A 27,040-nucleotide genomic window follows, 5' to 3' on the forward strand; every position below is an offset into this window, starting at 1 on the left:
AAGAGGAAATATCTTTAAAAGAACTAATAGTGTTAGTATAATAGTTAGTGTAATGCTAGGTATTATCTGATGAACTATATTTATTAGTTAGCCGTAGAGGAGGTAGACGAATTAGAGGTTGGGATACCAGGGCCTGAACTGAAGATACATTGACAGTCCCAGCGATGCCAGAAGAGAAGGAGTGTGTGGAAAAGCTAGCAGTGCCACTATGGCAGTCGGATGTGTTAGAGCAGGAGCGGGGGTCGTTCGAAGAGCCATAGGTCTTGGTTGGTCGCAAGGGAGGTAGAGTGAGTGGAAGGGGTCTGGCAGGTTCCGAGGGGGCAGACAGGGTAGCTCCTCAAAGACGTTGATGGCGACCAGAAGTGGCTGGCTGTACAGAGGAGGCCTGCTCAGTACTCCCTGAGAGATCGGGAACAGACGCCATCTATAGTATTAATCAGTACAGTCACCTAAGTGCAAGGATTGTATGTAAATTACTGTATAGCTTGTGGCGAGAACGAGGACAAGTGAGAGGAGGTTTGCATGTAGGTTTGCACATATCAGGCACTCCAGACAAAGGTAGGGAGACGAAACCCAGAATGACAAAGATCAAATGGCGAGGCTTGTTCGGATATAAGACAACAAGACATGACACGATGTACAACAGTATTTCTTGGTCTGGAGACATTGTTTACGGACGTTTAGGTTGTAGAGGATTAAAGGGTAGAGCATCTCCTTACCTAGGTAGGTAGGTAGGCTATCATAATAAAGTAGCCTGAGTGCTAGTCTAAGCTAGCATAAAGTGACCAAATTATTTCGTCTCTTATGTCTGAACCTAGGTCGGCAAATGTTATCGATAAGAGCTGTCATGATCCATGACAGATAACGCCAAGATCTCGGCTCCGATTGCTTCCAAATCGTGCTAAACTCGAACAGTAAGGTACAGGCGATCTCATGACGATGGACTGCAGCAACTGGACGAGGCCATCTACAGGCAATTGCCGGTCCCGCTCGCCGTCATGAGCTTTACCGAAACGAGGCACAACATTGCACATTTCAAGCCTCGATAGCGATAACGAGCTTCGGGACAGCAACAGAGCAGCTAATCAATTCCTCTCTTGCGGAATCCTGCATCGGGTTCTCGAGACAATTGATTGCGGGGGAGGCGGGCGATACATACATACTAGCTAAACTCAAGTCGGAGACGCTGACCTCAAGCCCAAGCTACCCCTCTCCAGCCATGTCTTTGAGCAGCTATAAGAAGATGGGTGCAGCCCTCGCCTCGAGGCTCGCATCTGTTGGTATCTCACGTTCTGTGCATACAGTACCTCTTCGACCTTTGACGCGCTCACGGTGTCGACTCTCAATTGCTCCTCTTGGCCGAACTATTACGACAACACAGAAACGCTACAGCACAATGTCTGACTTGTATGTTGATCTTGAGGCGCCCAACGGCGTCAAGTACAAGCAGCCTACTGGTCTCTTCATCAACAACGAGTTTGTTCCAGGATCATCGACCCAAAAGATTACTTCCATCGACCCTGCGTAAGTGGTCTTCTTATAGCTTCTGAAGTTTGGGCTAATAAGTGTGTGTATCAGTACCGAGAAGGAGATTGCCACAGTTCACGCAGCCAATGCCGATGATGTCGATAAGGCTGTTAAGGCAGCACACGCTGCGTTCCACAACCCCTCATGGAAGAAGCTACCTCCTCCTCAACGAGGTGTTCTGATGAACAAGCTTGCCGATTACATTGAAGAGCGCACCGAGATTTTTGCTACTTCGGAGGCTTGGGACAATGGTATTTTAGAAAAGCTGCCAATCCATTCCTATAGCTATACTGACTTCGCACAGGCAAGGTTTATGGCGATGCTGAAGGCGGCGACGTTGTCGAAGTTATCAACACCATCCGCTACTATGCTGGCTGGGCCGACAAGATTACTGGTCAAACTATTACCGCCAACCCCAACAAGCTCGCCTATACTCTGCGCCAACCTCTCGGCGTTGTCGCCCAGATTATTCCTTGGAACTACCCTCTTGCCATGGCCGCCTGGAAGATCGGCCCTGCGTTAGCATGCGGTAACACGATTGTCATGAAGGCTGCGGAGCAAACACCTCTTAGCATCCTTCTCCTCGGCGAGGCTATCAAGGCAGTCGGATTTCCTCCCGGTGTTTTCAATGCTCTCAACGGCTACGGCAGCGAGGCTGGTCCTGCTCTTGTCGAACATCCCCTTGTTGATAAGGTTGCTTTCACTGGTTCAACCGCTACTGGTGCTAGAATTATGGAGATGGCTTCCAAGACCCTTAAGAACATCACCCTCGAGACGGGTGGTAAGTCGCCTCTTTTGGTCTTCGCCGATAGTGACCTCGACGAGGCCGCCAAGTGGTCTCATATGGGTATCATGTCCAACCAGGGCCAGATTTGCACAGCCACTTCTCGTCTGTTGGTTCAAGACACGGTCTACGACGAGTTTATCAAGCGCTTCCTCGAAACAACCAAGACTGTCAGCAAGGTCGGTCACCAATGGGACTCAGAGGTGTACCAGGGCCCCCAAGTCTCAAAGCAGCAGTACGATCGCATTCTCGAATACATCGAGATTGGAAAGTCTGAAGGTGCTACTCTTCTCGCTGGTGGACAGCCTGTTGATGCTTCCAAGAAGGGTTTCTTCATCCAGCCCACCGTCTTTGGAGATGTCCATAATCAGATGCGTGTCTTCCGTGAGGAAATCTTTGGCCCTGTGGTAGTCATCACCAAGTTCAGTGATGAGGAGGAGGCCCTCAAGCTTGCCAATGACACGACATATGGCCTTGGCGCTGCCGTCTTTACCAAGGATGTTGAGCGTGCCCACCGAGTTGCTGCTGAGATCGAGGCTGGCATGGTTTGGATCAACTCCACGCAGGACTCTGAGCCCTACATCCCCTTCGGTGGTGTGAAACAGAGCGGCATTGGTCGTGAGCTTGGCGAGGCTGGACTGGAGGCCTACAGCAACACCAAGTCCATCCACGTGAACCTGGGATCCCGTTTGTAAGTCATTTAGGGAAAGGTTGAATGCATAACGTGAGTAATAAGGCGTTTTGGCGTATCGCGGTCGTATTTAAGAACTAGCAATTATCGGAAATACCGGAAGGATGAATCAAAACTGGGAATATGCAGTGATTAAGGCTTGTGATACTGAGGCGAAGTAACGTCAGCCCACAAATAACCATCTGGTTTACTGTAGAGTACCGTTTTTTAGTGAGGTTGTGGCTGCAGTTAAATCCACACAGTAATTGGAAGCCCGCTGTGATCCACGTCATAGTAGTTTTTAGAGGTTCCAACAGGATAGAGAGTGAATGACAGCACGCGACACTTGCATTTATTTGTCGTCTGTTTCGAATAGTCATTAAACATTTAAATACTCTGTACTCAAATATCTATCAGTATCGTATTTCAAAATGACAGACCTTCCTCCTCCCGATTATTCGGACCTGGATCTACCCTCCTACGATACCCTGATCAGCGCTCCTCCTCCCGCTACAGTCGCTGGAAACCCCACTACCAAAGCCGTCCTTGGCCCTGCAACGCTTTACATCTCTGGTCGTTTCATCTACTCAACCGACCCTCAAGCACCACCTCTCTACGAATTCTCGCATTCCATCGGTTACCTCCACGACAATGACCGCAGCGTAAAAGTCGAGCGCGTCGACTCGGTCGTCAAGACCTCTTCCGGTCTTCCCCAAGTCGTTCTAAGAAACCGCCACCTCTTCGACCTCAAGCATCCAACCGCCGCCGAGTTCCCCACGTTTCCTTACCATGCCGAAGCCGCTACCCGTCGAGCTCTATGCTCCTTTGGAGTCACCTACTTCCGGTCTGGTAATATCCTACGGCAGAAGAAAGGTTTCCGATTCGACCGCGCTGCGAAAGGTGCCGACCGTAAGCTCGAGCCCCATGGTATGCTGTACGAAGCTTGCTCGTCGCGGAGTAAAGGCGTAGGGTACGAATGGAGAGATTCACAGGGCGAGTTGATAGCAAGAGAGGTCGAAGACGAGCGAGTCAGTATGAGCCTCGTTATCACAGCCGAGATGAGCGTCGAACTGCGCGATGCCCTCGTCGCAGCCTGGATACTTCGAGTATGGTGGGACTTGGCGAAGGGAAATACAAATTCCTCGTCAGCGCGTTTAATGCGGGTAGGCGGTCGCCAGCAGAATCTGTTGCGTGTGTACGCTGGTCTCGCTGACAGCACTTCGTGGTCATAGGCACATGCCGCTCGCGGACAAAGGATACTGGGATCATGAGGTGGGTTCTATGAATCTTGTCTAGATCATAGAGGGCTAATGGCTATAGAAGAGCTTTTGTCCAGGATCACAGAACTGACTGGCTATGACATCGGTCTTTTGGCGTTGCTGCTTCTATTCTATTCTACCCCTTCAATATTTGATTCATTCTAATCGAGCAAAACGTTGATCGGTCTCGGTCTGTTGTAAGGTTGACGAGGCCTCTTGGAAACTTCTCCCCAAAGTCGTAGCGTAGGAGGTTGCTCAGGGCTCAGTTGAAACACGCAAAGCAACAAAATGTAGCTTGCTGTATAACTACATTGTTCATAGCTTAATAAATATCCCATAAGCTAATCTTGCCATCTTTGGCTCCTGCTGCGATCCAATGTGTTTGTCGTGCAGTTGCTATACGTTGCTCCTTAACACTGAGTCCTGTTCTGACCACGGAGGTTGTGCGTGTGCTGAGAGCGGTCGAAGTTTTGTTGTTCTCTTCACCTGTCGTTGATGTATCGTCTTTCACCTTATCTGATATCTTAACATCAGCGAAAGCAACAGCGTAGCATCCTACTTGATGCCATTTCAAGACAGCAAGCTCCTTCATAGTCTTCGTAGAATAGACGCGCACTTTGGAATCCCATCCTGCCGTGGCGAAGATTCTTCCGTCCGATCGTATGTCCAGACTTTGCTGCCCGGAGTGTTTGGTGTTGATAGCTTTGAGGGGATCTTTCCATGCGACACCTTTCTTGGGAGCACCCGTGCTGGTTTGTGCTGATGATGATCTAAGTCCTGCAGATAACAGTGACTTTCCTTTGGGGTCCTCGTCTATTATCTCGACGACGCGCTCTGTGCTCTTGGGCAACTCCGTGTCTTCCAATGGGAAGAACAATTGAGTGGGTATAGGATGTTTAGCGACGATGGAATCAGCACTGGATGTAATGAAGAAGTCATTGCAAACACTTAGCGACAGAACAGGCTGTGAATGCGCTTGTGAATTATATGTAGTGGTCCATTGACCATCAGCTTCAAGGCGTTGCACAGTCGCATACCCATTCTCAAAAGCAGCAATGAGCGTAAGAACGTCGTTGTGATGTAAAAGAGCAAGACACATGGCCATGCCCGTCTTGTCTCCAGCCTTAATGGTATGAATCCGGTGTTGTGAAGGTAGATGGTAAATATCGACCTATAATGGCCGTTAGTTTTGTCGCTTCAACCAAGACAAGCGCTGTACGTACAGCGTCTGAGTTTAATGTATTTGGCACAGCGATCAAGACCTCAGATGCAGTATCAACAGGCCCAGGAACACTGGAACAGATTGCGAAAGCACAAAAGTTCAAGGTGTTGACCTCTAGAAGATGAAGAACCCATGGTTGAGCTCTGGGTGTCGGCACGTCTTCAACAGGGAGTGCTGTGCTAAGATGGTCCTCATCTGCCTCACCAAGCTTCCATACTATGAGTTTCATATCGCGTCCATGCCTGGGATTTATCATTAGAAAATCAGTCTCTCTATTTTGAGGGAGATATTACGTGATGACTTTGTCGTCGCCCCAGCCGCGAACTCCCAAGAGTGCTTTTTCGTGTGCGCGCCAAACGGCCCTTGGGCGCATTATGGTAAGATCCCATAGCACCACGAAACCATCTGCATCGCCTGTGATGAGACGCTCATTCGATCGGATGAAAGCTGCCGCATGAATCTGGGACTTATGACCACGCAATATGGACTTGGGTGTCGGAGTTGAAGAGTCCATTTCGTTGACAAGGATTTGTGGTCATGGTTAGGAATTTTGAAGGTTATCAAAAGCAGAGTTGCTTCGGATTGGATTTCTACGCTGCTGTGGAACATAGTCATAATTTCACTCTCTTCTTAAATTCGGTCAACATTAGTAAAAGGTTTCTCACTTCCTTTTATCGAAATCTATATATCTTATACAAATAATATCGTATTTCTTTTTGACTGCCATTGATAATTCCCGTGCAATCGTTAGTTAAAGTTATCTTGATGACCGCCCAGGCGGCCCGATGGATCCGCTATGGATACAAAGTATCCGGATTAATGCCTGGCATGGCTCTATATGCAAGCCTGGGGGAACAACAGAAAGCTATTGATTCATATTGAATGATCAAGGACCTGAAATGTCGCATCTAAAAATCATTTGTCACAGACACAAGGACAGCATTCAATGTCAAAAGCAGCTGAGAAAGCCCTTTCGTCACCCTATTGGCTATCAAGCCCGAGTTATTTCGGGCTTTTGTCTTACCTATCACTTACAACCGACACATCAAACTGGCTGTATATCTCGGGCGTACCCGTGCTACTTATCCGTGTAGCTTAGTTGCATCGCACATCGTCTGAGGGGGCTGAGTTCTGCCGCAGGAAAAGACATCGCGGTGCACGAGCAATATTGACAGGCGATTCAATAAGCGAAGCCTGCGGATGGAAGGAAGTCATTATCGATCCTAATACGAGGGTTCGTTTACTCCGGCTTCCGGCAATGCAAGGCAAAGGCAGCTGGGATGCAAGCCGAGTTTCATCGACCCTGGGCGCCACATGTGTAATGTATACTTATAACTCAGCTTCCATACATCATGCGGCAGATAGTATACGCTCCAGGAACCAATTCCAGAGCTGCTTACTACGACGAACAACCTTCCTTGTATGGAAGGAATCATGCACAGCTGAGCTATCTTGCCGGACAGATGGTTCGGCCCGGCATCATGATTTCTCCTCCAGTCCAGCTTCCTCACTGGCCTCTAGGATAAGACAAGACAGAACTGAAATTGAACACAGACGCCATTCTGTGTAAGGGTCTCAGTATTTGCCAGCTTGCTGTCCGAATCATAGCCGAAAAAAGAGGCTGATCGTACTCGCACGACAGCCGGAGTACAAGTCCGTGGTAACTGGCTTGCGTGCCTTGGCTACTAAGGTAAGTAGGTGGTGTTTCGCCATATAACCATGGTGCAGCACCCGGGTTCAGGCGGAGTTCTTCAGCTAGTTACTAAGGCTCAGAACAAGAAGCTGCCCGGAATTGATGCCATCTTAAATTTATACTCCTCAAGCTCCATCCGGTTCATTCTCTTATCTTCAGTCGCTCGTTATTACACCCCGCCCTATCCCTCCTGGTCTATACTCCGACTGTGGAGCCCACAACGACAATCCCGAACCTGCGACGGACGGTCTTTTATACCGAGCCCGGGGTAGGGAAACCGGATCAGAAGCCGTGGCCTGGACTCCAAGCTATGATTTCATTCCATGCCCCGATTGAAATTTCTAGAACATTTAGAACATTGTTGAGTATTGCGGGTATCCAGTTATCCAGCCTCAAATGTGACAACAAAGCATCTGGATCTATTTTGCAACACCAAATCTCCAAAACCAACGTGGCTGCATCGGTAATACTCGCAGAGAAATCGTGCATTACTACCGTGGCCTCCGGAAGAGCCAGGTAGATAATAGTGTCGGCGCAAAAAGGCCCCAATGACATCGCCAAGCTTGGTGTCAGCTTCGGTGCGGCGATGCAAAATGAAGAATCCAAACAAAGTCAGACAATGTCGTTCCCACCGGAGTGGCAAGGATATTCACCAGGGCAATATTCGATGGAAGATAATCTCGAGTTCGACTTCTTCGATTTTGGATCCCATCGGCATCCACATATGGCAACGGCGCCGATCTCCGAACCCCCGAGCCTCAGCCAGGACACGACAACAATGTCCACGGAGAATTCCAAAGGGATGAATGTGCAAAGTTCCATGTCAACACCAAATCCCACTCCAGTTAAAGGAAGGAGAGTCCGAACAGGATGCCTGACGTGTCGTGAAAGGCACCTCAAATGCGACGAGGCCGTGCCTGACTGTATGAATTGCCGGAAAAGAGGTCGTGAATGCAAAAGAGGTGTGCGTCTTAACTTTCTTGAGATCAACCTACACAGCCCTTCTGCTATACCGCCTCCAGAGGATTGGGCAGGTATGGATTCCCATCTCAAATGCAGGTCCTGTGCTGATCGGAATTCTAGTCGAGTTTCAAGACGAATCACGAGAGATTGCTTCCGAATATCGAGGTGGTCTTGGTCGCTACGCACCATACTCTCCAGGACTCGATGATAGATATGACTCGAAAGAAGCAATATCTCTGGTAGCAGGCAATCATCCACGGGAAATAAATGCTGCCACTGAGAGGTTTCAGTCCGGCTCGCAACAGCCTTTCAGCTATGCACGCGATAACACCACGCCCAGAGCATTAGACGACCCGGGAGGCCCATCAGATGGTGTAATTAAGCTTGAGCTTAGCGACAGCGGGCAAGGGATCCTAAGTGACGTATCGAACATCGCGACACCGCCGTCATCGACACGTTCTGTCGTAACCCCAAGGACAGAAATGTTCCCAGAACAACTAATAGCGATGAGGAATCGTCCTTCATCGCACCAAGCAGCAGTCGAAGATATCGGAAACTTGATACTCCCGCACCTCGGAACATCGCCGCACAATGAGCTTTTGCTTGAACAAGCACACGAAGATGACCATATCCATCATCCAGCCATTCAAAACATTGAACTAGTGGGTCGCGACATTCTCACTTCCGCCGAGGAAGTTCATTATATGCAAGTCTTTGTCGATGAGGTTGCAATCTGGATGGATTCTTTCAACAGGGAGAAGTACTTCGCCAGAAGTATCCCGCACCATGCCCTGAGGTCGACAATGCTCTTCAACGCCCTCCTTGCATGTGGGGTAAAACATGCTTCTTTGATGTCTCAGGAAAACCATGACAAAGCGTTGTTCTATTACAACACTGCGACGACACAGCTCCTGCGGAGCCTGCAGAATCCTGATCGGAATACTGCCGAGTGCGCGACGACAGCGATTGTGCTCAACGTATACGAGATCATGTCCGAAAAACCCGCCCACCGGATGAGTCATATAGCAGGCTCCCGAGCCTTAGTACGAGAGTGTGGGTGGAATGCGAAGAGCAACGGAATAGGGTTGGCCTGCTTCTGGTTGAATATTGGGATAGAAGTTCTGAACTGCCTCGCAGCAAACTGGCAGACAACATGGAGCCCCGACGAATGGGGTATAGACTTTCCAGAGTCTGATAACCATCAACATAATGGAGACGGGGATGAACAAACCTGGGTACACCGTGCCCTGTATATTGTTGCAAAGGTCACGAACTTTCGCGCGACTGCAGGTCAGTTCGACGACATAAGTCCACAGGCCGAGCGGAACTGGGTTGGCAATCGTCTATCGCAATGGCATGAGCTTAAAAGACTCTGTGATGGTTGGAACACACGTTGCCCGAGGACGATGCATCCATTTGGCTATGTGAAAGCAGTAGAGTCAACGGGCAGGTCGGTGTTCCCTCGTATCTGGTAGGTCAACCGAAACTTCGACACTGAGCTTTGCGATAACCCGTATCTAGGATGATCCAGCGAGAAGCGACAATTGGACAGCTCTTGTTCCACACTGCCCATTGCATCCTTTTACAGACGCACCCAACTGAGTCTTTTACGTCTTCAGAGAGGATGCGTGCCTTGCAATTGCACCATGCGTACCAGGTATGCGGCATCGTGGCCCATACCACAGATAGGGGGGTTGCTATAGTTGCGATTCGTTGTTTGGCAATTGCAGCTGGCGTTCTCACCAACCCTACCGAACAAAGTGAAGTTCTCGAGATTCTGGAAAGAATCAACAACAAAAATGGCTGGCGTTTGGGTGCAGTAGAGATGGAGCTCAAGAAAGGATGGGGTTGGCCATGCATGAAATTGCCCACACTGAGCCCGAAAACAGAAACCAGCCATGATCTGGGTGCCTCGACAACTCGAAGAACCTCAACATCCTTGACGCCCTCGAGACTATCGACACCGCCAGCCATGACTTCTGCAGGGATAAAAACACCCGTCAACCCATTGAGCTTTGCTGACTTCAAACTGCCAAACCACCCCTATCAAAATTGGTATGAGCCACCTAGTCGGTCGAACTCTTTCGATACGTCGTCATTGTAGAGACCAAGTGATTATGATCCGGGGCAGGAACCATTTGATAGACTTGGGTGCGTCGAAGCTTGAAGGAGTAAGTGTTTATTGTTGATGCATGGTAAATAGACAGCGCTGGGATATCTATTGCTTTTCTCTAGAGTGCAGGAACTGGAGTTTTGTTTGTCGACTTGATAGATGGATAGAGAAAATCCTCGTCTTCCACAATAAAGCATTGTACTTATTGAGACTTTCCTCCAGGCTGAAAGTTCATACTGTAACCTCCAGTATTCTCGTCCTTGACCATCTGGAAATTGTTCGTGCTCAACCCAAAGGGCTTAAGAATGCCATTTCCAAGGTCCTTTAGTTTGCCCCACATCTCGCCCATCTCTTTCTCCTGCGCAGCCTTCACCCGCGGGGGTAATTCTCGCAGTTGCTTTTGAACGACTCGAAGGTCTGCTGGAGTCAGACTTTCCGGTTTGGCAGCAAGAGCTTTGCAGTCTTCCTCTGCACCAGCGAGGTTATGCCAGCCACCAGCCTCAGTGCGGCCACGGGCTCGTCTCATAAGGGCCTTGCATCGAATGCGCTGAATATTCGCCTCAAGTGTCTTGACTTCTTGATCAACTGCAACAGGTGCTGGGGCCGCACGTGAAGCTCCAGTACTGACGATCTCTTCTTCCACATCGTCATCCTCCTGCTTAGTCTTTTCTTCACCCTCTTTCTTTTCCCCAGACTGTAGTCGACTATCACTCTGTTCAAGCTTTTCCAAAGCTTTAAGAGAGTCTGAAGCTGCTTTGATGGTCTCTTTCCAGTCCTGGAGTTGAATATGGCAAGCTGCAATATTGCTGTAGATGACTGCCCGAGGATAATACAGGTATTTGGGGCATGAATTGATTGCATCGTCGTATTTATTCAGTGCATCCTGGTACTGTTTTGACGCGAACAGAGCGTTTGCTTCTTGCTTTGCCGTATCCGACTCTTTCACCAAGGCCTGGACGAATTAGTTTAAGTTATCGAACACGAGTAAAAAATTGGATGATGTGTGTTCAAAGATGAGAATGATGAGTGTTCATGAAGCGTACCTCCTCTTCTTCTGGTGTGAATCTAAGCTCCTGGCCATCGATAGAATCGTCGGCGTCTTTGGTTTCGCCGGTATTCGGTTTCTTTACCACATCGTCTTTGGTGGGCGCGTCTGAACTCATTGCTGGGTAAGAGGTATTGAAGTTGATAAATAACGGTCCCCTACTAATGAATTGAACTCAGATTGCAAATATCTCTTGACGGGAGGTATATGTTGCCTCAAGAGTAGGGAGCGCGTTAGAGAAGCCTGAAACGGAATGAGACTGCTGGGAAGACGAAGTGTCACATTGAGAAATCTCATGAGCCAATCTGAATACCTGAGGACAGGAGCCTCATAATTCCGATGGGACGCTCCTGCCGGCTCTACCCACGTCATATAGCCACTAAGCGATAGCTGGCATAGCGAGTGTTGTCCCCACTGGAAAAGCCCCGCCGCGGGGTAGTTTTCCAGCACGTCGCCTCTGTGATCGACTCCCCCACCTGCTGGAAAAGGCTGATAGCGACGCGACGGGAGTCACTGCTTGCGGCTGTCAGAAAAACTTCGCGATCACCTTGTTCGGCTTCCACATTTCTGTTCGTAGCTTCAACTTGCATTTTCGCGTGTCTCCTGGTACTGGTGTTCTTATTTGTTCTTCAAATCACGGCTTATAAAAACCCCAACTGTCTCTCTTACTACGGACCTATCTATCGTCCTCAATTCATTCGCACTTTACATCACCATCTCTAAAAACCCCTGATTACCTCTCTTACTACTTACCCATCTTGCTACGAACCCATTTTTCGTTCAAGTCATTCGCAATGGCTCCTCGCACCGAATTTCCTCCCGTCCGGGCCTGTCTCTTTGACATGGACGGCCTCCTCCTCGATACTGAAGATATCTACACTAAGTGTGTCAATATCATTCTGGAGAAGTACGGCAAGGACTCTCTTCCATGGTCGATCAAAGCCAAGCTTCAGGGCCGACCCGGCCCCCAGGCCAACAAGATCTTCCACGACTGGGCTCAGCTTCCTATCACCTCTGAGGAATACATTGCTGAGAACACCGCCCTTCAGAAGAGGATGTTTCCTGAAACCAAGCCCCTCCCTGGTATCGTCGACATGCTCGGTCATCTTGGCCGTACCCGATACTGGGATGTCAAGGAGAACTCTACCGGCGAACCTCACCGAGTCCACATCGCTCTGGCTACCAGCTCTCACCTCGGCAACTTTCGCGTTAAGACAAATCACCTTGAGGAGCTCTTTTCCGTCTTCCCTTCCCATCGCCGTGTCCTCGGAGATGATTCCCGCTTGACCCCTGGTCGTGGCAAGCCACTACCTGACATCTTTCTTCTTGCCCTGAAGACTATCAACGACAGTCTTCCCGCTGGCGAGCGACCTATCACTCCCGAGGAGTGTCTCGTCTTCGAAGATTCTGTCCCTGGTGTCGAGGCTGGCCGCCGTGCTGGTATGCGCGTCATCTGGTGTCCCCACCCTATGCTCAAGAAGGAGTACGATGGACGTGAGTCCGAAGTCCTTGCAGGACGTACTGGTGAGGCTGGAGAAGTCGACCTCCACCAGGTTGGTGAGATTGACGATGGCTGGGCCGAGTACATGCTGAGTCTGGAAAACTTCCCCTACGAGAAGTTCGGTATCGCCATTCCTCCTGTTGAGGTCGAGCAGGAGGCTTGCATGAAGGAAGCCACAGAGAAGGTTGTTGCTGAAGTCTAGGAGACTGAGCGCTTCATCCCTGGCGGCCCGCCAGGGATGAAGAAGTCATCGGACTTGAGCTCACGCATATAAGCATGAGGCAGATGTGCTATTTTGCTAGTCACTTCTGGCGGCTGACTGCCAATCAAAACATGAAGAAATGAAATGCGACGGAATAGATAGAACGGCGTGGGGTGCTTACGAAGTACCCGGACATAAGAAACATACGCTGTAGTGGGTTTGTAACCGCGAGTTTAGACAATTTGATACCAGAATATAAACAGAAAGAATGCAGAAGTGAACACTACCCCCTGTCACACATCATGATTGTACCCCGTGAAACACCAGAGTGAGCTTATCAAGGTCGACAGTCTGACAGTGAACACGCATCTCCCCACGCTGGGCTTTTAGGGTGTGCTGCAAGTGTGGGGAGAGAAATAAGACCACAACAGTAATTTGTAATCTTTTATCGCAATTAGAGAGCATAGAAGACGGGATGATCTTGTCACTATGTGCAAGCTTGGGCCGGCATGTATGCCAAGTATCTCTGACGCCCGTAAGTCTCAAAGAATAAGCTTTCTGTCAGTTAGGAAGTAATTACACCGCACAAGTCAGGTCACACCATTGACATGCTACTTAATACCCATATGTGTGCCTTGTATAACATTTATATACTTCGCGGGACAGTGAAGGAGTTCTGACATGACTTCTCAAAAGTCTAGGATGGCCTCCATATTGTCTTTGCCACTCCATCTTGTAGCCGATGTTCTTCGTCTCTTGGATGGTATACACCAGCTACCTCCAATACTGTTCAGCCATCGAATCTTCTACTCGGCTCTCTTGGATACGCCAAGTCTACCTTTGGACATTCTACGTACTCAAATCCCTAAGAACCTATTCTTTTTGGCCATTGCTACCCACCGGTCACAGAAGTCTGTTGGAGACTCTAGTGGCATGGGTGTTCAAGGCTTTCGAAAGAAATGCTGCACTGATTCTCCCGATGACATTGGCGGCAATCAACTAATAATACCTGTTGGCAACGCACTTCAGATTGCGCATATCCATGATGTGGTTCTACAGTTACGGGATGAGTTTACTTTGCGGTCCTTACGCAAGCTACACGGTTTGAGTAAAGACGATTGCATCCCGTACGACCAGGAACTGTCTTTGGGAGAATCATATCGGGTAGCTCGAGCCTTCTACCGCTTTCAAATCTATACAAACCTGTTCGCGGAAAGTCAAGAAGATCCTGACCTTTTCGCCTGGTATGAAAGTGATGGAGAAGAAACGACGGACGAGGCAGAGGAGGATATTCCGAGCCCATTGAAAGATCAGAAGTATCTCTTCTTCGATCAACATCAACCTTGTGTCAACGAACAATTGGCTTGTGTATACAACTTTCTTGAGACAAGAATAACAGGGGGTGAGTCTTCTAACCCTTCTTCCTCCCACTTTTAGGTTCCATACAACTCATTCTGACTTGCACCTAAAACTAGCCATGCTGACCATCTCGTCCGTGGCTCCAACCTTTGTCAACGACATTCACGGGGGCGGGAACCTGACTGAGTGGCTGGACGAAAGGTCACAACTATTTGAAGAGCAAAGATGCGTGAGTAATTTTCTGGGTGAAGAAGCTCACGGTTAACAGTCGTCCAGTTATCCATAGGTCTCCCACGTCTCACTCGACTGCTGAAGTCCAAGACTTTGGAGGAGTGGCAGTCTTGTCTTGATGAATCGGGAAATGTTGGCCGTAGCTGTCTTGAAGAAGATATACAAGAGTTTAACCAAAGAAAGAGACCTAGTGAGAATCGAGGTATTTGGCGAATGGAGGATATGGAACAGCTGGCTCGGGATGTCGGCGCTGACTCTGACGCTGACGTTGACAATGTGAGCGACGACCATCCAAGGAAAATGTGGACAAAGGTCTATTTCGACCAGACTCACGGTAGGTTTAGGCTAGGGGATCATGTATGTACATCTATGAAATTCATCTATGAATTGAGGAGTGTTGGATATGTCATGTGGGACGAAGCAAGGATGCAGAAGGATGTATGCAAGGTCAATCTGAGTAAGGCATATAGGGGAATACGTTTAGTTTGTGGGATTTATTGTTAAGTTGCTGCAATATACCTTCGTTTACTGCATATGTGCCTGAACCCGTTTCCCATCGTATAGAGCATGGTCGTCAATTGTTCATTACGGGCCTACTGAATGAGATTGAGGCTTGAGCCTTGGTCAAGAGTATCTGACGGCAAATTGTACATTCTATTGCGAAACAAGCTTTATCTGCCTTATAGCCTTGCTAGCGACCGACCTTTCTCTTTCCAAGGCCAGCAACTAAGCAATAGCATGTCCCCTTCCTCCTCTGAAACCAGCAGTTCCTTAGACCGGCAACTGCTCAAAGTATCCACACAAGAAAGGACGGTTATTGCGAAGGGTACCTAGCTGCAGTGTTGGAGTAACAGGAACATATCGGAAGAAAGCAACCAAGGAAGGTCATTTTGTGTCACAAGTCTTATGTTGGGGCAGTACAAACGGTGTCTCGTGTAATCATCGAAGTTATCATGCTTCAAAAGTGTAATTTTGTTGAGGAAAGTATTAACTGTCATTATACACAGCGAACACCCAACGGTCCAAGTAGTCCTTATTTACAGGAAAGGCTCGTAAGGAAGACGTCCTTAATGCCAACCTCAGCGTGATGTGAACATGATCGTACCAAAAACGAATCCGTGTCTCGAAACCTCTGCATTGTTGCCATCAAGCCACTTCAGAAAGGACGTCCATCGATGAGGAACCACAGACCTACTGTTGCCGTGTTCCTTACGTAGACCCTTCCAGTAACGATCATGTTCACATCACGTTGAGGTTGACATTAAGGACGACTCCTTTTCATTTCTCTTCAGGTTCTGTTCTGACAACACGGACGCCGGCAGTCAGACTTTTGGGATGCCGATCCCCGCTAGGTAGATATTAGAGGAAATCCTGAGTTTAGAAATGTGTTGGAACTTACATAGTACTCGAGTAGTACCCAAGTTGAGGGGCGACAAGGCCCCCAAAAACGCGGCCGGAGCAGTTTGATTTGAATCGGGCCAGCGGTAAGTTGACCCGGATGGGTTCCAGGTTACTTGCCTTAGCCCAGCCACTGCAATGAAGTTAGTCTTCAATCATCTTGTGTAAGTAAAATATGATACATACCGCCATGCTCAGCATTCTCAAACGAACTCTTCATTTTGGACATATTGTCGGGGCCAGTGAAGAGCTCCTCCTTGCTCAAGAGGTCATCTTGACTAGTATCGTGTGTGCCGGACCGAGCGCTTCATTTTGGACTGGTTGTCAGGGCCAGTGAATGGCTCCTCCTGACCCCAGAGATCATCTTCACCAGTCTCGTATGGTCTTGACCAAGACGCTGCAATGAAGTTAGTCTTCAATCATCTTTTGTAGGTGAAATGTGATACATACTGACATGCTCGGCGTTTTGTGCCGAGTGCTTCATCTTTGACTGGTTGTCGGGGCTTGGGAAAGGCTCCTCCTGACCCCAGAGTTTATTTTCACCAGTATCGTGTGTGCCGGCCCGAAGGCAGTCAGCGTCGCGAGACGATATATGGCAGTGCCTTTCATCTTCCTAGATAGTGAGTGGGGTGTCAGAGCAGCGCCAACGTTAAGGTTATTGCAGATGTGCAAAGTCTGTGTCACAAAAGCCCTGGATGAAGGGGCTGCAACTCTTGAGGGGCGTGGTATGAAGTACTTACGTCGATGTCTCGATGGCCAGCGCCCCTCCAGTTAAACATCATGTAGCGGCTGGTATAGAGGCAGGATGTAATAAAAGAGTTTTTACAACTGCGGCGATTATAACGTGCCACGGGAGGAGGCTCCCTGGCGATGCCAACGAAAGGAGTAGTGGGTAATGGGAAGTGAGAAAGGAAGGATGTTTGGGAAGCTTGGAGGTCTTCAGCAGAGGAGTAGGAAAGGAGAGGAAGACAGATGAGCGGGTGGGAGCTATGAACTTGGTCTGTTTGTGAATTTGGCTGGGAGACGAGCTGTGCGCCCATAAGGTGCCGGCCCTTGGCTGCTGGCGGTGGAAGCAACGTTACCATGGCAGTCTGAGTATTGTTTACCAGGATATGACGTGTGGGAGATGAGGTGGGTGATAGGTGGAAGCGAGTGGAAGCATTGTCTGGGCATAACTATGTCAGCTGCACTAGCCCTGGCACTTCAGATGAATAGCTGATACCCTTTATGAATTAGAATTGCATAGACCTCTGCATGTATTCTTGTCAAATCTTTCTACCAAATGGGTAGTTGGTCATGTTGAAATTCATAATTATATTGTGCACATCGTTGTTCAAGCTGTCTCTGATGCAGACCCTGATGAAGTATAATGCATAGCCATACGCGTGTGTGGACCTATTGACATCCATACGGGCATATCTTGTGCATTATTGGCGTCTGTGTTGCTATTGCAGTGCGACCGTCAGTTGTGCTCCCATCTGGCGTCAGATGGCAGTCCATTTCGTCCAGTCTCCTCCTTGAGTCCGCCCACAGCTACCAATGATGCCCACAGAAAGCCCTATACGCTGGTGCAAAACCAACACTGCCAATTCTTTAGTTTCTATTTTCCCTCATCTCCTGAGTTTAATCACATAGATAGCGTGTCAGTAATGCCTAAGCAGATGTGCAAGGCATCTCGGGGGAGAGTCGGCATCCCTACGCAGACGCAGAATTTGCACCATGATCGGCCGATGGCTGTATTCTTTGTAGTTCGATCGCTATCTCGGGCCCCTTAAGGTGTTATTTAATTGTAGTCATGTATCCCATCTATGTGATATACGCTCTAGAGACTAGTGTCAGACTTGGTTATCAATTTGTCGCATCGGGGGTCAGAGACACTACTTCTCCTTCGATTGATTGTCAAGGTTATTTCCAAATAGTCTAGCTAACGATCATTGGACTCTTCGGTTGTATCGGTCAACTTGGCAATATATGCGCAGGGCTAAAACTTTGAGGAAGATCGAAGCTGAGTCCCATCTGGAGCTACCCCTTTACACACGGCCAAACGACCTACAGTCTCTTGACTGCATCACTTCAATACGACAAAGACTTAATATGGCCAGGGTCGACCATGGATTGTTTTGAGAGGATCTCGGGGTATGGGTTCATTCTTGGGAGTAGCGGTGGAAGATACAGCGTGGGAATATCGTTGGCGTGGCTAGGTACTGGGCATCACTCCGAGACTTGAAGGATAGTCTGCCTTCAAAAGTTTGGTAGCTACCTAGATAATCCAGAAGTTAGCAGCGGTCCTCATTTATGATTGTAGTCTGCACAGGATATGCCGTAACGTGAGAGTATACTACAATAGTACCACTGCGAGCCTGGTTCCTGGCCCGCGAACTCGGGCAACACCACGATGATTCGACCACAAGGATGACTTACCATTCTTCAGTTTTATCAACAGTAAGCTTGGTTAGTAACCTGTGTTCGTAGATAATCTACATAAGCTAGAAGCTGAAGTGCCGCAAATCGAGTTCGAACGCGCTCTAAGTCGTAGATGGAGGCTTGGGGCATTTGCTGAGCGGAAGAGACAGTCCTATCACTTGACTGAGGCCTTGTGGTCGGGGAACCTGTTTTAGGTTTGCTCCTGTAGATGAAAGAATATATTCAACATTCTTGACAGGCGGGACTGGCAAGTAATTGCTTTTTTGTGCCATCTGCTTTGCTGCGCGAAGTTAGGACAGATGTCGAGAACCCGGGCTTCCTAGGAAATGACCTTCGACGTCCGTGGTAAAGAAGTTGCAAGGCAAAGGAGTTTGTGCGCACATATATCGACACTTATATCGAGTTAGGAGATGTTGTATCGGCGTTGGATTTCTGGATGGTGGTGTTGTAGTGCAAGTTAGCGAGGGTCTGTCGTAATTTGTCGCCCGCAGTTGATAGGCAGTGAGTAGGTAGTCCGCGTTTCATTGCCGTGATAGTGGGAAAAACAAGGGGTTCAATTCTTTCACTGGCTTTGTTCAACAACTATCCTGAGTCAACAAGGGTTGTTCTTATGCTATCAATGGATGTTTCCAACTATTCGCCGGTGCTGTTGTTCCTCATGCATTTCTACAGAAAGTCTTCTCTTGGCCACTGAACAAAGGTCCGTCCGCTCAAATCTAAAGAACGTCCACTAACAACATCTGCATAGATCCGCTGTACCTTCGCATCATCTCTCAAGAAGTCCAAAACGACGAGCTTTATGATCATGACCACTCCGACCGTATCCGGCATGCCTAAGCATGTACATCATGAGAGAAGCCGCCCATCTCCACACTTTTTCCCCAGACGCCTCACCCCAGAACATGACCAATTCGAATAACAAACAGCCTCAACGTACCAATCCCTAAACGGCAATAGAAATGCACGACTTCTACACCAAAATGCTCTCGGTTCCCGGTCATTGCAGAGCCGGAATGTAATTCCCGCTCTCGGAGCCGTCTGCTGCTGCTCCGGGCCGGTTGATGAACCTGGGACCGGAACCGAGATCCGGTCTGTTGCTAGAATTTGGGGTCCTTTTAGCGACTTATAGCGCCACTGCCCCGGCTTAACATATTCATGGGGTCCGTGTCTCGATCATGACTGGCCTCAATTCAGACAACATTGACCTTTATGGACACAATGCAACGGCTTAAGCATACTCTGTTGGTGGGGTGGGAGTTTTCTAGCGCGTCCATGTGACGTTTGCTTAAGAGCTGTCGTGGATCCTCGACTTTTTATTTACTTGAGAGATCTCCGTCGACCGGAACTTGGCTGTTTCTCTTCATCTTTCCATTCTTTCGTGTTTCTGTTTCTCTACTTGAGCGAATTCTTGTTCTTTAGAAACTTCTTGCATACAAACTTCATCATGGCTGAAAACTACCACAAGGAGGTCATTGCTGGCGTAAGTTGCCCCTCAGTCATGAGCACTTCTGCCCCTCCTAAGATCCATGGTTGCTAATTTGGGATACTCAACAGCTCAAGGACAAGAGCCTGTTCATTCAAGAAGCCTTCATCGATGGCCAATGGGTTGCTAAGGATAGCAAATTCGACGTCTTTGGTTAGCCATACTTCCATCATGAGTTCTGCGAATCTAGACGCTAACCCGGCCTACAGAGCCCTCTACTGCTACCGTCCTCGGACAAGTCGCCAACTGTGCCCTCGAGGACTTCCAAACCGCCATCAAGAGCGCCGATGTTGCCCAGACAAAGTATTTCGACAGCACAACTGGCGCCAGCCGAGGTGCCTTGTTGAGGAAGTGGTACGACCTCGTTCTCGCCAACCAGGAGGACTGTACGTAACTTCTAACGCTCATTGCCGCCTAAGACTAACAGGAACCACTAGTGGCCAATATTCTGTCTCTCGAGAACGGAAAGACCTATTCCGAGGCTCTGGGAGAGGTCCTGTACTCTGCCAGCTTCATCTCATGGTTCGCCGAAGAGGCCACTCGATCCTACGGCGTCACGATCCCTTCGTCCGCTCCTCACACCACCCTCATGACCGTCCGCGAACCCGTTGGTGTCTGCGGTATCATCACACCCTGGAACTTCCCCGCCGCCATGATCACTCGAAAGATCGCTCCCGCTCTGGCTGCCGGTTGCTCCGTTGTCATTAAGCCTCCTTCCGAGACTCCCTACTCCGCCCTCGCTTTCACCAAGCTCGCCATCGAAGCCGGTCTTCCTCCTGCCACCATCCAGGTTCTTCCCACTCGTGACCGCCAAGCTGCTACTGAGCTTGCTACCAACCCTCTGGTTAAGAAGATCTCTTTCACTGGTTCTACCGGCGTTGGCAAGTACCTTGCCAAGCTTGCTGCTGGCACCTTGAAGAAGCTGAGCTTGGAACTCGGTGGTAACGCTCCTTTCATTGTGTTTGAGGATGCCGACCTTGACCTTGCTGCTGAGGGTGCTATGTTCTGCAAATTCCGATGCTCTGGACAAACTTGCGTCTGGTAAGTCACAGTACACCTGATGTTTGATCAAGATACTAACACCGCCTCAGCGCCAACCGACTCTACGTCCAGAAGAGCGTCGCTAAGGAATTCACCGCCAAGCTCGTCGAGAAGGTCAACGCTCTCAAGATGGGCAGCGGTCTCGACAAGTCCACCACTCAAGGCCCTCTCGTCAACAAGGCCGCTGTCGACAAGGTCAAGGAGCACATTGCCGATGCTACATCCAAGGGTGCCCAAATCGCAACCGGTGGCTCTACCCCCGACAGCCCCGGTTTCTTCCACCAGCCCACCGTCCTGACTGGCGTCACACAAGAGATGGCCGTTGCCAAGGACGAGACATTCGGACCTCTGGCACCCATCTTCGAGTTCGACACTGAGGAGGATGCTATTCGTCTAGCCAACGACACTGAGTTTGGTCTGGCCGGATACTTCTTCTCCAAGGACATCAGCCGTGTCATGCGCGTTGCCCACAAGATGCAGGTCGGTATGGTCGGTGCCAACACTGGCAAGATCAGCGCTGCCGAGGCTCCCTTTGGTGGTGTCAAGGAGAGCGGTTACGGAAAGGAGGGCAGTCTCTATGGAATGGCTGAGTACCAAAACATCAAGTCCATTACCATCGGCAACCTCAACAACTAAAGTTGCATGACAAGTTTGGAAGAAAAGCATTGGAAAATAAGGAGTTTGTCTTTAGCCATGATCAATAATGACGAGGCGAGAAGCCTCATAGAATAACGATTGAGATCAGTATATCAATGGTCTCCAAAATACAAAATAGTAAAACCGCTTCAATTATTTCCTGTCTTCCCTTTTTATGTGACCATATACCTGACGTCTTTCGACGATGGACTCAGCATCTTGCCAATCCTAAGCTAACTTACCTGTTCTCTTTCTGGTAATACTGGCCTCCAGCTGCTACTAACTTCTAGAAGCGATCCTTCTATCATCGAGCTTTCGAAAGGGACATCACGGACACCAGCCCTTGTCTCACTCTGTCAGAAATCATGTTCTAACCTCCGCCAACGAGATCTGATAGCGAGGTATTTTGGCATGAATGTCTCCTCTAGTTTTGTTTCAACCCCGCATACTGGCCTCTGACAGAGTATCAAAGCATTGTGGCCTTCAAACTACTGTTGTTGCTCCAAATTCTGATTGGCCTCCGATCCCTCGACGTCTGGTTAAATTATTCGCTATAATTCTGACAAATCTACCCTGCATTGACCAACCTGTACATCACTTACAAGATCCATTCAACCTCTTTTGTCACTGCATACTGTTCCACAACAACGCTAGATAAGTATTGCACAAGCCGTTGGTCTATTCGGATTTCTCACCGATCGTTGAGTATTTCTTGCCTCAATTTCCTATTGAACTTCTCATCAAGTACTAAACAGCTTCCTCCTAGTTCTTTGCAGTCCCGCATCACAACATAGCAACACAGTAACACACAATGGCTACCAACGGCCACACGACCAGTGATCTACTGTCACAACAAGGGCAAGAGCGCCTGTTCAAGCTATCAGATTCCTCTTCCATCAACGCTTTCAAAGAGCTGTGTTCCCAGAAGACAACTAAAAAAGATTATCCTCTTGCGGCAGACATCAAAGACAACGTACCCATCTACAGCCTTGCAAATTACTCGACCTTGACTGAAGACCAAAAGTCTGCACTTCAGGATGAGTGGTATAGAATCCTTCTCCATGGACCAGGAGTATTTGTCACATCTGGTCTCTACCAAGATCTAGATGTAATCGATAAATCAACAGCGGCATTCAACGACATCATCAAGAAGGAAAGTCAAGGCGCGAAAACAGCAGGTGATCACTTCGCCAGTGCTGGCAAAAATGATCGAATCTGGAACTCCTTCAGTAAACATGGTCTGCAAGATCCTGAATCTTTCTTCGAATACTTCTCGAATCCCTATCTCGACCTCATCTTTGCTTCATGGCTTGGTCCTGGATATCGCATCACCACGCAAGTCAACAACGTCCGGCCTGGAGGACAATCCCAAGTTTCGCACCGCGACTACCATTTGGGTTTCATGTCTGCAGAGAGTTGCGGTAGATACCCTCGAGCTATGCAAGTTGCTAGCCAATGCTTGACTCTCCAAGGCGCTGTAGCGCATGTCGATATGCCCCTCGAAAGTGGCCCGACAAGACTCCTGCCGTTCAGCCAGTCTTTTGCTTCAGGCTATATGGCGTATCGCTTACCTGAATTCAATGAGTTTTTTCTGGATAACTACATTTCACTTCCACTGAAAAAGGGTGATGGTTTATGGTTCAACCCAGCTTTGTTTCACGCAGCAGGCGAGAACAAATCTGCGGATATCAATCGGCTTGTCAACCTCTTCCAGATAAGCAGTGCTTTTGGGAAGCCAATGGAAACTGTAGATGCACTACCTTTGGTAGAAAGTACGTGGAAAGTCCTGTCTTCTGCGTACAAGAGAGATGGATTGAGCAACGAGGTTAAAATGTTTATCTCTGCCGTGGGAGAGGGGTATTCATTTCCAACAAACTTGGACAATAACCCTCCGAAAAGCGAGAATATGGCTCCTGATTCGGAACAAGACGTTGTCAGAGATGCTCTAATGGAGGAAAAGAGCAAGGCGGAAGTCATGACGGATCTTCTACAATTTCGGATGAAGACCAAAGCTTAGATAAACAGAATGTACACTTTACACGGAGCCTAGTCCTAGCCGGATCCTATTAAGACAATTCTATTATTACAGTATTAGTGGCGGGGAAATGTCCTTTAAGCAGACTTTTGTGCCTCCGCATTGTTTGGCTTGAAGACTGCCTGCGCAGTCTTCTTGAGATATCCTCGGAAACTCTCAAAGGTGACAGGATCATGGCCTTCCAACCATCGACAACTGACCGACACATCATCTTTGCCAACTCGTACAGACACTCTGAAAGCAAAGGCACACTCGGCTACCTGGGCGCTCGAATCATCAGTTTCTCCCCTCTGCTTTCTTCTCCGCCATGCTCGTGCCCAGACACGACCAGCAGCTCGGCCAGTACCCTCAAGTCTCTCAGAGTCCCATTCCCATGAGATCAAGTCCAGCTTCGCAAGTTCAGCGCGGAACTTGTCTGCAAAGTCGCCGACGTTGTCACTCAGACGCATATCGACAACCTTCTCCTCCGTGATCTCAGGAAGCACATTCTTGGAAACTGCCGTCTTGATGCCGCGTGCGACTTCCTGGCTAGGCCGCATGTTTCCGAAGCTCCACGCAATAGCCCAACGTCTCGTTTTGTTTCCCTGAACAAACTCTGTCACAGCGTAGTTGTCGATATTATGCTCTCTCAACTTGTCCACAAAGTCTATCAAGCTCGTCAGGAAGCCAAACATCGATGTGTACCACTGCACACGCTGTCGGAGGACAAGAGACTCTTTGAGAATACGGTCGACGAAAGCAATTTCACCACCGTCAGTGACCATCTCGACTTTTGCGCCTGTGCATGCAGTGAAGGGCGCACGGGACTTTTTCTTGGCACTTTCGATGAGCTCTTGCTCGGACTTATAGAAGGGTGGGTTAGACATGGTAAACGCGATGCTTGGGACTTGCAGATCATCAAGTGGGATGATGTTATCCGTGGGTTTTCGTTCAACAACTTTGATTCTCTGGTCAAGATTGTTCAGCGCCACATTCCTGCGAGCATACTCGAGACTTTTTGAGTCGATATCTATGTTTGTTATTAGTTATATGCTGATTGCGGCAATTCGAGAGCCTACCAGTAGCGATGAAGTTCCAATCACGCTCCGTGCAGCCAAGCAGTGGGTAGATGCAACTCGCACCTGTACCGATGTCTAACCCAACAACATTTCGGTCATTCTTCTCATATGAGGAGCTGTCTAGAAGATTCTTCAGCCAAAGTATATAGTTATGTCGATTGGTGACCTGCAAGACGCGTTAGATACAATGACGCGTCAAAATAGTGGATGGAAGCTCACAGGTGGGCATAGTCGATCATCGGGGAGCTCAAGCTGCAGTTTGAAGTCCAACTTGAGAAGACTTTTTGTCAATTGCATAACACACTCCGGATCATTGAAGAAGTCAGTCTTGTGCTGATTCCACCTAGTGGTCTATGAGATTTAGCGACTCGAGTTTGATGATGAAATACTTACAATCGCGAAAAGTCTGCATCTTGAAGGGCAAGTTGCTGAAAATCAGGCGCTTTAGCATAGAGTTCAGCGTAGTGATGATCTCGAGCTATATCATCCTTCGTTGGTCCTGTAAGGGTGCTTTCCATGGCTGTTGGTTGGTTCGGATCGCCATTGTCGACAGGGAGCGTGTAACCTCGAAGGTCTTGCGAAGCCTTCCTCTTCTCGCCCATCTTGAAGGACTGAGGTGAATAACGGATAGTTTTTTGGTGTTTTCACGTCTCAAATCACCATATTGAGGACGATTCGATGAAGCTGGGTGATTTGCGACGTTGATTGATCTGAGCTGTTGGTGAAAATGATGAGTTTGCTGGTCATAGTGCACGTAAGGGAAACTCCGGCTGTATAATTTAGCGACCACTTCAGAGGTCGCACCTTCTGAAACACAATCATTTCGTCCACCATAGAAAACAACTCCAACAATGACCAAAGATTGGATATTATTCAAAACCTCCGATATACTTATGAAATAAACTTTTGCGTTGCATTCTTGACAATCATAACAAATAAAATGAAATCGCGTCGGCGTCGTTGAAATCGTGTCCTCGTCTTATGTACGGCATCCCAATTTCCATCTCATTATCATCATGTATCCATCTTATCATTACCACAGGAGAACCCTCCATCGCCAACCCTCAAGAACCTTCATATCTTTGTCGTCGACATCCGGGTCACCGTTTTCAATTCGCGCAGCAAGCTTCTTGAGTCGCTTCTGCACAGTCCGGGCGACACGAATTGACACCTCGTTAGAGAATACAAAAAGCACAGCAAATACGAGGAAGGCAAGTTTGGCGAAGCGGCCCTTGCCTAAGACTCCGCCCTTGATGTGATCGAGAAGACCCTTGGACTTCTTGAAGGCGAACTCGGTGTCGTTGGCCGAGGAGTGAGAGTCTTCGTCGTCGTCGTTTCGTCGCCAGAAGCGGCGAATAAGTGGGATGAAGGTAGCGCTGTTGATTGCTTAGCAATTATAAAGATGAATCAAGATGGTCATCAACTTACATAGCGCCTCCAATGATCCATCTTCGCCAGCGATGGTTTTCGGCTTCTTTGGCGATGCTGCGCACTTCACCCTGCAGGATCCTGAGATCATTCACAACAAAGGTCGTTTGGTTGCGAATACGAGTTTCAAGTTCATAAGCGGAGATTGAAGCATCGCCACTTTTGCGCTGACGCTGCAAGCTGATGTATTCGCGCAGATTGAATTGACAGTTCGTCCTAAGAGATCGGAGTTCTCCCAAGTCAGCCGGGATGTTAGCAGGCACCATCTGGTTAGGTGGCTTTATTGCGCTGGCCATAACCCCGGGATGGTTGGGAAGAAAGGACTCAGATGCCGGGCGCATCGGGAGGTCATTAGGTCCTGTTCCTGTCTGAGGACCGCTGACGGGAGGATAGTTCTGAGGATTGTAGCCCTGCGGATTGTAGTTGTTCTGAGGGTTGTATGCTGGAGTATAGTAGTCTTGAGGGTTGTGATTCTGTGTGCCAAATTGCTGGGTTCCAAACTGCTGAGCTTCAGGACCTGGGTATGATTTCGCCCTCTCTGGACCTCGATCATATCCGCGATCACTTCGCTCATACCCACGATCGCGACCCATACGGTCGCGATCACCGCGGGCCCTTTCTCGCGAAGGAGATGGACTGCGAATGGGTTGAGGATCCAGGTTTTGGAGCGGTGACTGGTTTGACTTGCGAGAGGGTGCTCGTTCATCCATGGCGGGCGATTAACAGATAGACAGTTGTTTCGCTAAAGAGACAAGAAAGGCGTCAATGGCAGGTTCAGGTTCACCGAACAAGAAATTTCGGGGCCCAAATAACCGAACAGAGATCTCAGTTAGAGGGTTCAGTTAAGGAAGGTAAGACTATTCATTTGTATGCATGCGCTGGCTTTTGTCTGTGAAAAGAAGACAGAAAGAGGCTGGGCTGAATAAACGAGGCCAGACCATGACCATGACGCTCAGACGAGCAGGGAT

At 48.8% G+C, this 27,040-nt stretch overlaps 12 protein-coding genes across 12 annotated transcripts; 7 read left to right on the forward strand and 5 right to left on the reverse strand.

Moving 5' to 3' along the window:
- Positions 1–1,396: 1,396 nt before the first annotated feature.
- Positions 1,397–3,006, forward strand: B0J16DRAFT_275336 (aldehyde dehydrogenase domain-containing protein; the record flags this gene model as incomplete). Its single annotated transcript, XM_046123703.1, has 3 exons — positions 1,397–1,524; positions 1,579–1,778; positions 1,832–3,006. 3 exons carry the CDS (start codon positions 1,397–1,399, stop codon positions 3,004–3,006), a joined length of 1,503 nt encoding a protein of 500 aa, XP_045977875.1.
- Positions 3,007–3,281: 275 nt separating this feature from the next.
- On the forward strand, positions 3,282–4,447 carry B0J16DRAFT_192612 (uncharacterized protein). Its single transcript, XM_046122816.1, has 3 exons — positions 3,282–4,140; positions 4,214–4,253; positions 4,305–4,447. The coding sequence occupies exons 1-3, from the start codon at positions 3,413–3,415 to the stop codon at positions 4,329–4,331; spliced, it is 795 nt and encodes a 264-aa protein (XP_045977876.1). The 5' UTR covers positions 3,282–3,412; the 3' UTR covers positions 4,332–4,447.
- On the reverse strand, positions 4,388–6,093 carry B0J16DRAFT_192639 (WD40-repeat-containing domain protein). The gene is made up of 3 exons (XM_046122817.1): positions 5,756–6,093; positions 5,464–5,704; positions 4,388–5,411 (listed from the first exon to the last, which is right to left on the reverse strand). The coding sequence occupies exons 1-3, from the start codon at positions 5,974–5,976 to the stop codon at positions 4,563–4,565; spliced, it is 1,311 nt and encodes a 436-aa protein (XP_045977877.1). The 5' UTR covers positions 5,977–6,093; the 3' UTR covers positions 4,388–4,562.
- Positions 6,094–7,431: 1,338 nt separating this feature from the next.
- On the forward strand, positions 7,432–10,228 carry B0J16DRAFT_192660 (uncharacterized protein). Its single transcript, XM_046122818.1, has 3 exons — positions 7,432–8,189; positions 8,239–9,589; positions 9,640–10,228. Exons 1-3 carry the CDS (start codon positions 7,742–7,744, stop codon positions 10,220–10,222), a joined length of 2,382 nt encoding a protein of 793 aa, XP_045977878.1. The 5' UTR covers positions 7,432–7,741; the 3' UTR covers positions 10,223–10,228.
- B0J16DRAFT_192665 (uncharacterized protein) lies at positions 10,226–11,591 on the reverse strand. Its single transcript, XM_046122819.1, has 2 exons — positions 11,275–11,591; positions 10,226–11,183 (listed from the first exon to the last, which is right to left on the reverse strand). Exons 1-2 carry the CDS (start codon positions 11,392–11,394, stop codon positions 10,434–10,436), a joined length of 870 nt encoding a protein of 289 aa, XP_045977879.1. The 5' UTR covers positions 11,395–11,591; the 3' UTR covers positions 10,226–10,433.
- A 172-nt stretch (positions 11,592–11,763) lies between these two features.
- Positions 11,764–13,306, forward strand: B0J16DRAFT_350364 (HAD-like domain-containing protein). The gene has a single exon (XM_046129037.1). It carries the CDS (start codon positions 12,071–12,073, stop codon positions 12,977–12,979), a length of 909 nt encoding a protein of 302 aa, XP_045977880.1. The 5' UTR covers positions 11,764–12,070; the 3' UTR covers positions 12,980–13,306.
- A 273-nt stretch (positions 13,307–13,579) lies between these two features.
- On the forward strand, positions 13,580–15,100 carry B0J16DRAFT_350365 (uncharacterized protein). Its single transcript, XM_046129038.1, has 3 exons — positions 13,580–14,381; positions 14,455–14,567; positions 14,615–15,100. Exons 1-3 carry the CDS (start codon positions 13,661–13,663, stop codon positions 15,071–15,073), a joined length of 1,293 nt encoding a protein of 430 aa, XP_045977881.1. The 5' UTR covers positions 13,580–13,660; the 3' UTR covers positions 15,074–15,100.
- A 426-nt stretch (positions 15,101–15,526) lies between these two features.
- Positions 15,527–17,794, reverse strand: B0J16DRAFT_405904 (uncharacterized protein). The gene is made up of 7 exons (XM_046132929.1): positions 17,247–17,794; positions 16,708–17,132; positions 16,418–16,580; positions 16,267–16,364; positions 16,150–16,223; positions 15,969–16,100; positions 15,527–15,917 (listed from the first exon to the last, which is right to left on the reverse strand). Exons 1-7 carry the CDS (start codon positions 17,374–17,376, stop codon positions 15,848–15,850), a joined length of 1,092 nt encoding a protein of 363 aa, XP_045977882.1. The 5' UTR covers positions 17,377–17,794; the 3' UTR covers positions 15,527–15,847.
- A 1,762-nt stretch (positions 17,795–19,556) lies between these two features.
- Positions 19,557–21,701, forward strand: B0J16DRAFT_350374 (Aldehyde/histidinol dehydrogenase). Its single transcript, XM_046129039.1, has 5 exons — positions 19,557–19,871; positions 19,946–20,027; positions 20,084–20,260; positions 20,312–20,915; positions 20,966–21,701. The coding sequence occupies exons 1-5, from the start codon at positions 19,836–19,838 to the stop codon at positions 21,549–21,551; spliced, it is 1,485 nt and encodes a 494-aa protein (XP_045977883.1). The 5' UTR covers positions 19,557–19,835; the 3' UTR covers positions 21,552–21,701.
- A 331-nt stretch (positions 21,702–22,032) lies between these two features.
- On the forward strand, positions 22,033–23,609 carry B0J16DRAFT_350376 (uncharacterized protein). Its single transcript, XM_046129040.1, has one exon. The coding sequence runs from the start codon at positions 22,363–22,365 to the stop codon at positions 23,566–23,568; it is 1,206 nt and encodes a 401-aa protein (XP_045977884.1). The 5' UTR covers positions 22,033–22,362; the 3' UTR covers positions 23,569–23,609.
- Positions 23,610–23,615: 6 nt separating this feature from the next.
- B0J16DRAFT_192751 (uncharacterized protein) lies at positions 23,616–25,461 on the reverse strand. Its single transcript, XM_046122821.1, has 4 exons — positions 25,038–25,461; positions 24,864–24,987; positions 24,645–24,810; positions 23,616–24,595 (listed from the first exon to the last, which is right to left on the reverse strand). Exons 1-4 carry the CDS (start codon positions 25,244–25,246, stop codon positions 23,664–23,666), a joined length of 1,431 nt encoding a protein of 476 aa, XP_045977885.1. The 5' UTR covers positions 25,247–25,461; the 3' UTR covers positions 23,616–23,663.
- On the reverse strand, positions 25,462–27,034 carry B0J16DRAFT_192750 (uncharacterized protein). Its single transcript, XM_046122820.1, has 2 exons — positions 26,073–27,034; positions 25,462–26,020 (listed from the first exon to the last, which is right to left on the reverse strand). Exons 1-2 carry the CDS (start codon positions 26,780–26,782, stop codon positions 25,678–25,680), a joined length of 1,053 nt encoding a protein of 350 aa, XP_045977886.1. The 5' UTR covers positions 26,783–27,034; the 3' UTR covers positions 25,462–25,677.
- Positions 27,035–27,040: the final 6 nt, after the last annotated feature.

The sequence above is a fragment of the Fusarium flagelliforme genome (assembly GCF_020744385.1).
Source record: "Fusarium flagelliforme strain FIESC 12 MPI-CAGE-AA-0113 chromosome Unknown B0J16scaffold_8, whole genome shotgun sequence".
Taxonomy (NCBI): domain Eukaryota; kingdom Fungi; phylum Ascomycota; class Sordariomycetes; order Hypocreales; family Nectriaceae; genus Fusarium; species Fusarium flagelliforme.

Excerpts from the sequence above, each read along its gene's own strand:
- B0J16DRAFT_192612 (XM_046122816.1), top strand. The coding sequence starts at position 3,413 with ATGACAGACCTTCCTCCTCCCGATTATTCGGACCTGGATCTACCCTCC. Across the intron at positions 4,141-4,213 it reads TCCTCGTCAGCGCGTTTAAT|GCACATGCCGCTCGCGGACA; the intron begins GCGGGTAGGCGG and ends TCGTGGTCATAG. Across the intron at positions 4,254-4,304 it reads AAGGATACTGGGATCATGAG|AGCTTTTGTCCAGGATCACA; the intron begins GTGGGTTCTATG and ends TGGCTATAGAAG.
- B0J16DRAFT_192639 (XM_046122817.1), bottom strand. The coding sequence starts at position 5,976 with ATGGACTCTTCAACTCCGACACCCAAGTCCATATTGCGTGGTCATAAG. Across the intron at positions 5,705-5,755 it reads GGCGACGACAAAGTCATCAC|GCATGGACGCGATATGAAAC; the intron begins GTAATATCTCCC and ends GATAAATCCCAG. Across the intron at positions 5,412-5,463 it reads ATACATTAAACTCAGACGCT|GTCGATATTTACCATCTACC; the intron begins GTACGTACAGCG and ends CGGCCATTATAG.
- B0J16DRAFT_192660 (XM_046122818.1), top strand. The coding sequence starts at position 7,742 with ATGCAAAATGAAGAATCCAAACAAAGTCAGACAATGTCGTTCCCACCG. Across the intron at positions 8,190-8,238 it reads GCCTCCAGAGGATTGGGCAG|TCGAGTTTCAAGACGAATCA; the intron begins GTATGGATTCCC and ends TCGGAATTCTAG. Across the intron at positions 9,590-9,639 it reads TCGGTGTTCCCTCGTATCTG|GATGATCCAGCGAGAAGCGA; the intron begins GTAGGTCAACCG and ends ACCCGTATCTAG.
- B0J16DRAFT_192665 (XM_046122819.1), bottom strand. The coding sequence starts at position 11,394 with ATGAGTTCAGACGCGCCCACCAAAGACGATGTGGTAAAGAAACCGAAT. Across the intron at positions 11,184-11,274 it reads TCACACCAGAAGAAGAGGAG|GCCTTGGTGAAAGAGTCGGA; the intron begins GTACGCTTCATG and ends TAATTCGTCCAG.
- B0J16DRAFT_350364 (XM_046129037.1), top strand. The coding sequence starts at position 12,071 with ATGGCTCCTCGCACCGAATTTCCTCCCGTCCGGGCCTGTCTCTTTGAC.
- B0J16DRAFT_350365 (XM_046129038.1), top strand. The coding sequence starts at position 13,661 with ATGACTTCTCAAAAGTCTAGGATGGCCTCCATATTGTCTTTGCCACTC. Across the intron at positions 14,382-14,454 it reads TGAGACAAGAATAACAGGGG|CCATGCTGACCATCTCGTCC; the intron begins GTGAGTCTTCTA and ends ACCTAAAACTAG. Across the intron at positions 14,568-14,614 it reads TATTTGAAGAGCAAAGATGC|TTATCCATAGGTCTCCCACG; the intron begins GTGAGTAATTTT and ends ACAGTCGTCCAG.
- B0J16DRAFT_405904 (XM_046132929.1), bottom strand. The coding sequence starts at position 17,376 with ATGGATGTCAATAGGTCCACACACGCGTATGGCTATGCATTATACTTC. Across the intron at positions 16,581-16,707 it reads CTGGCCATCGAGACATCGAC|GAAGATGAAAGGCACTGCCA; the intron begins GTAAGTACTTCA and ends CTCACTATCTAG. Across the intron at positions 16,101-16,149 it reads AATGCTGAGCATGGCGGTAT|TGGCTGGGCTAAGGCAAGTA; the intron begins GTATCATATTTT and ends ACTTCATTGCAG.
- B0J16DRAFT_350374 (XM_046129039.1), top strand. The coding sequence starts at position 19,836 with ATGGCTGAAAACTACCACAAGGAGGTCATTGCTGGC. Across the intron at positions 20,261-20,311 it reads TCTCGCCAACCAGGAGGACT|TGGCCAATATTCTGTCTCTC; the intron begins GTACGTAACTTC and ends AGGAACCACTAG. Across the intron at positions 20,916-20,965 it reads TCTGGACAAACTTGCGTCTG|CGCCAACCGACTCTACGTCC; the intron begins GTAAGTCACAGT and ends ACACCGCCTCAG.
- B0J16DRAFT_350376 (XM_046129040.1), top strand. The coding sequence starts at position 22,363 with ATGGCTACCAACGGCCACACGACCAGTGATCTACTGTCACAACAAGGG.
- B0J16DRAFT_192751 (XM_046122821.1), bottom strand. The coding sequence starts at position 25,246 with ATGGGCGAGAAGAGGAAGGCTTCGCAAGACCTTCGAGGTTACACGCTC. Across the intron at positions 24,988-25,037 it reads GATGCAGACTTTTCGCGATT|GTGGAATCAGCACAAGACTG; the intron begins GTAAGTATTTCA and ends ATAGACCACTAG. Across the intron at positions 24,811-24,863 it reads ATGATCGACTATGCCCACCT|GTCACCAATCGACATAACTA; the intron begins GTGAGCTTCCAT and ends CGCGTCTTGCAG.
- B0J16DRAFT_192750 (XM_046122820.1), bottom strand. The coding sequence starts at position 26,782 with ATGGATGAACGAGCACCCTCTCGCAAGTCAAACCAGTCACCGCTCCAA. Across the intron at positions 26,021-26,072 it reads TGGATCATTGGAGGCGCTAT|CGCTACCTTCATCCCACTTA; the intron begins GTAAGTTGATGA and ends AGCAATCAACAG.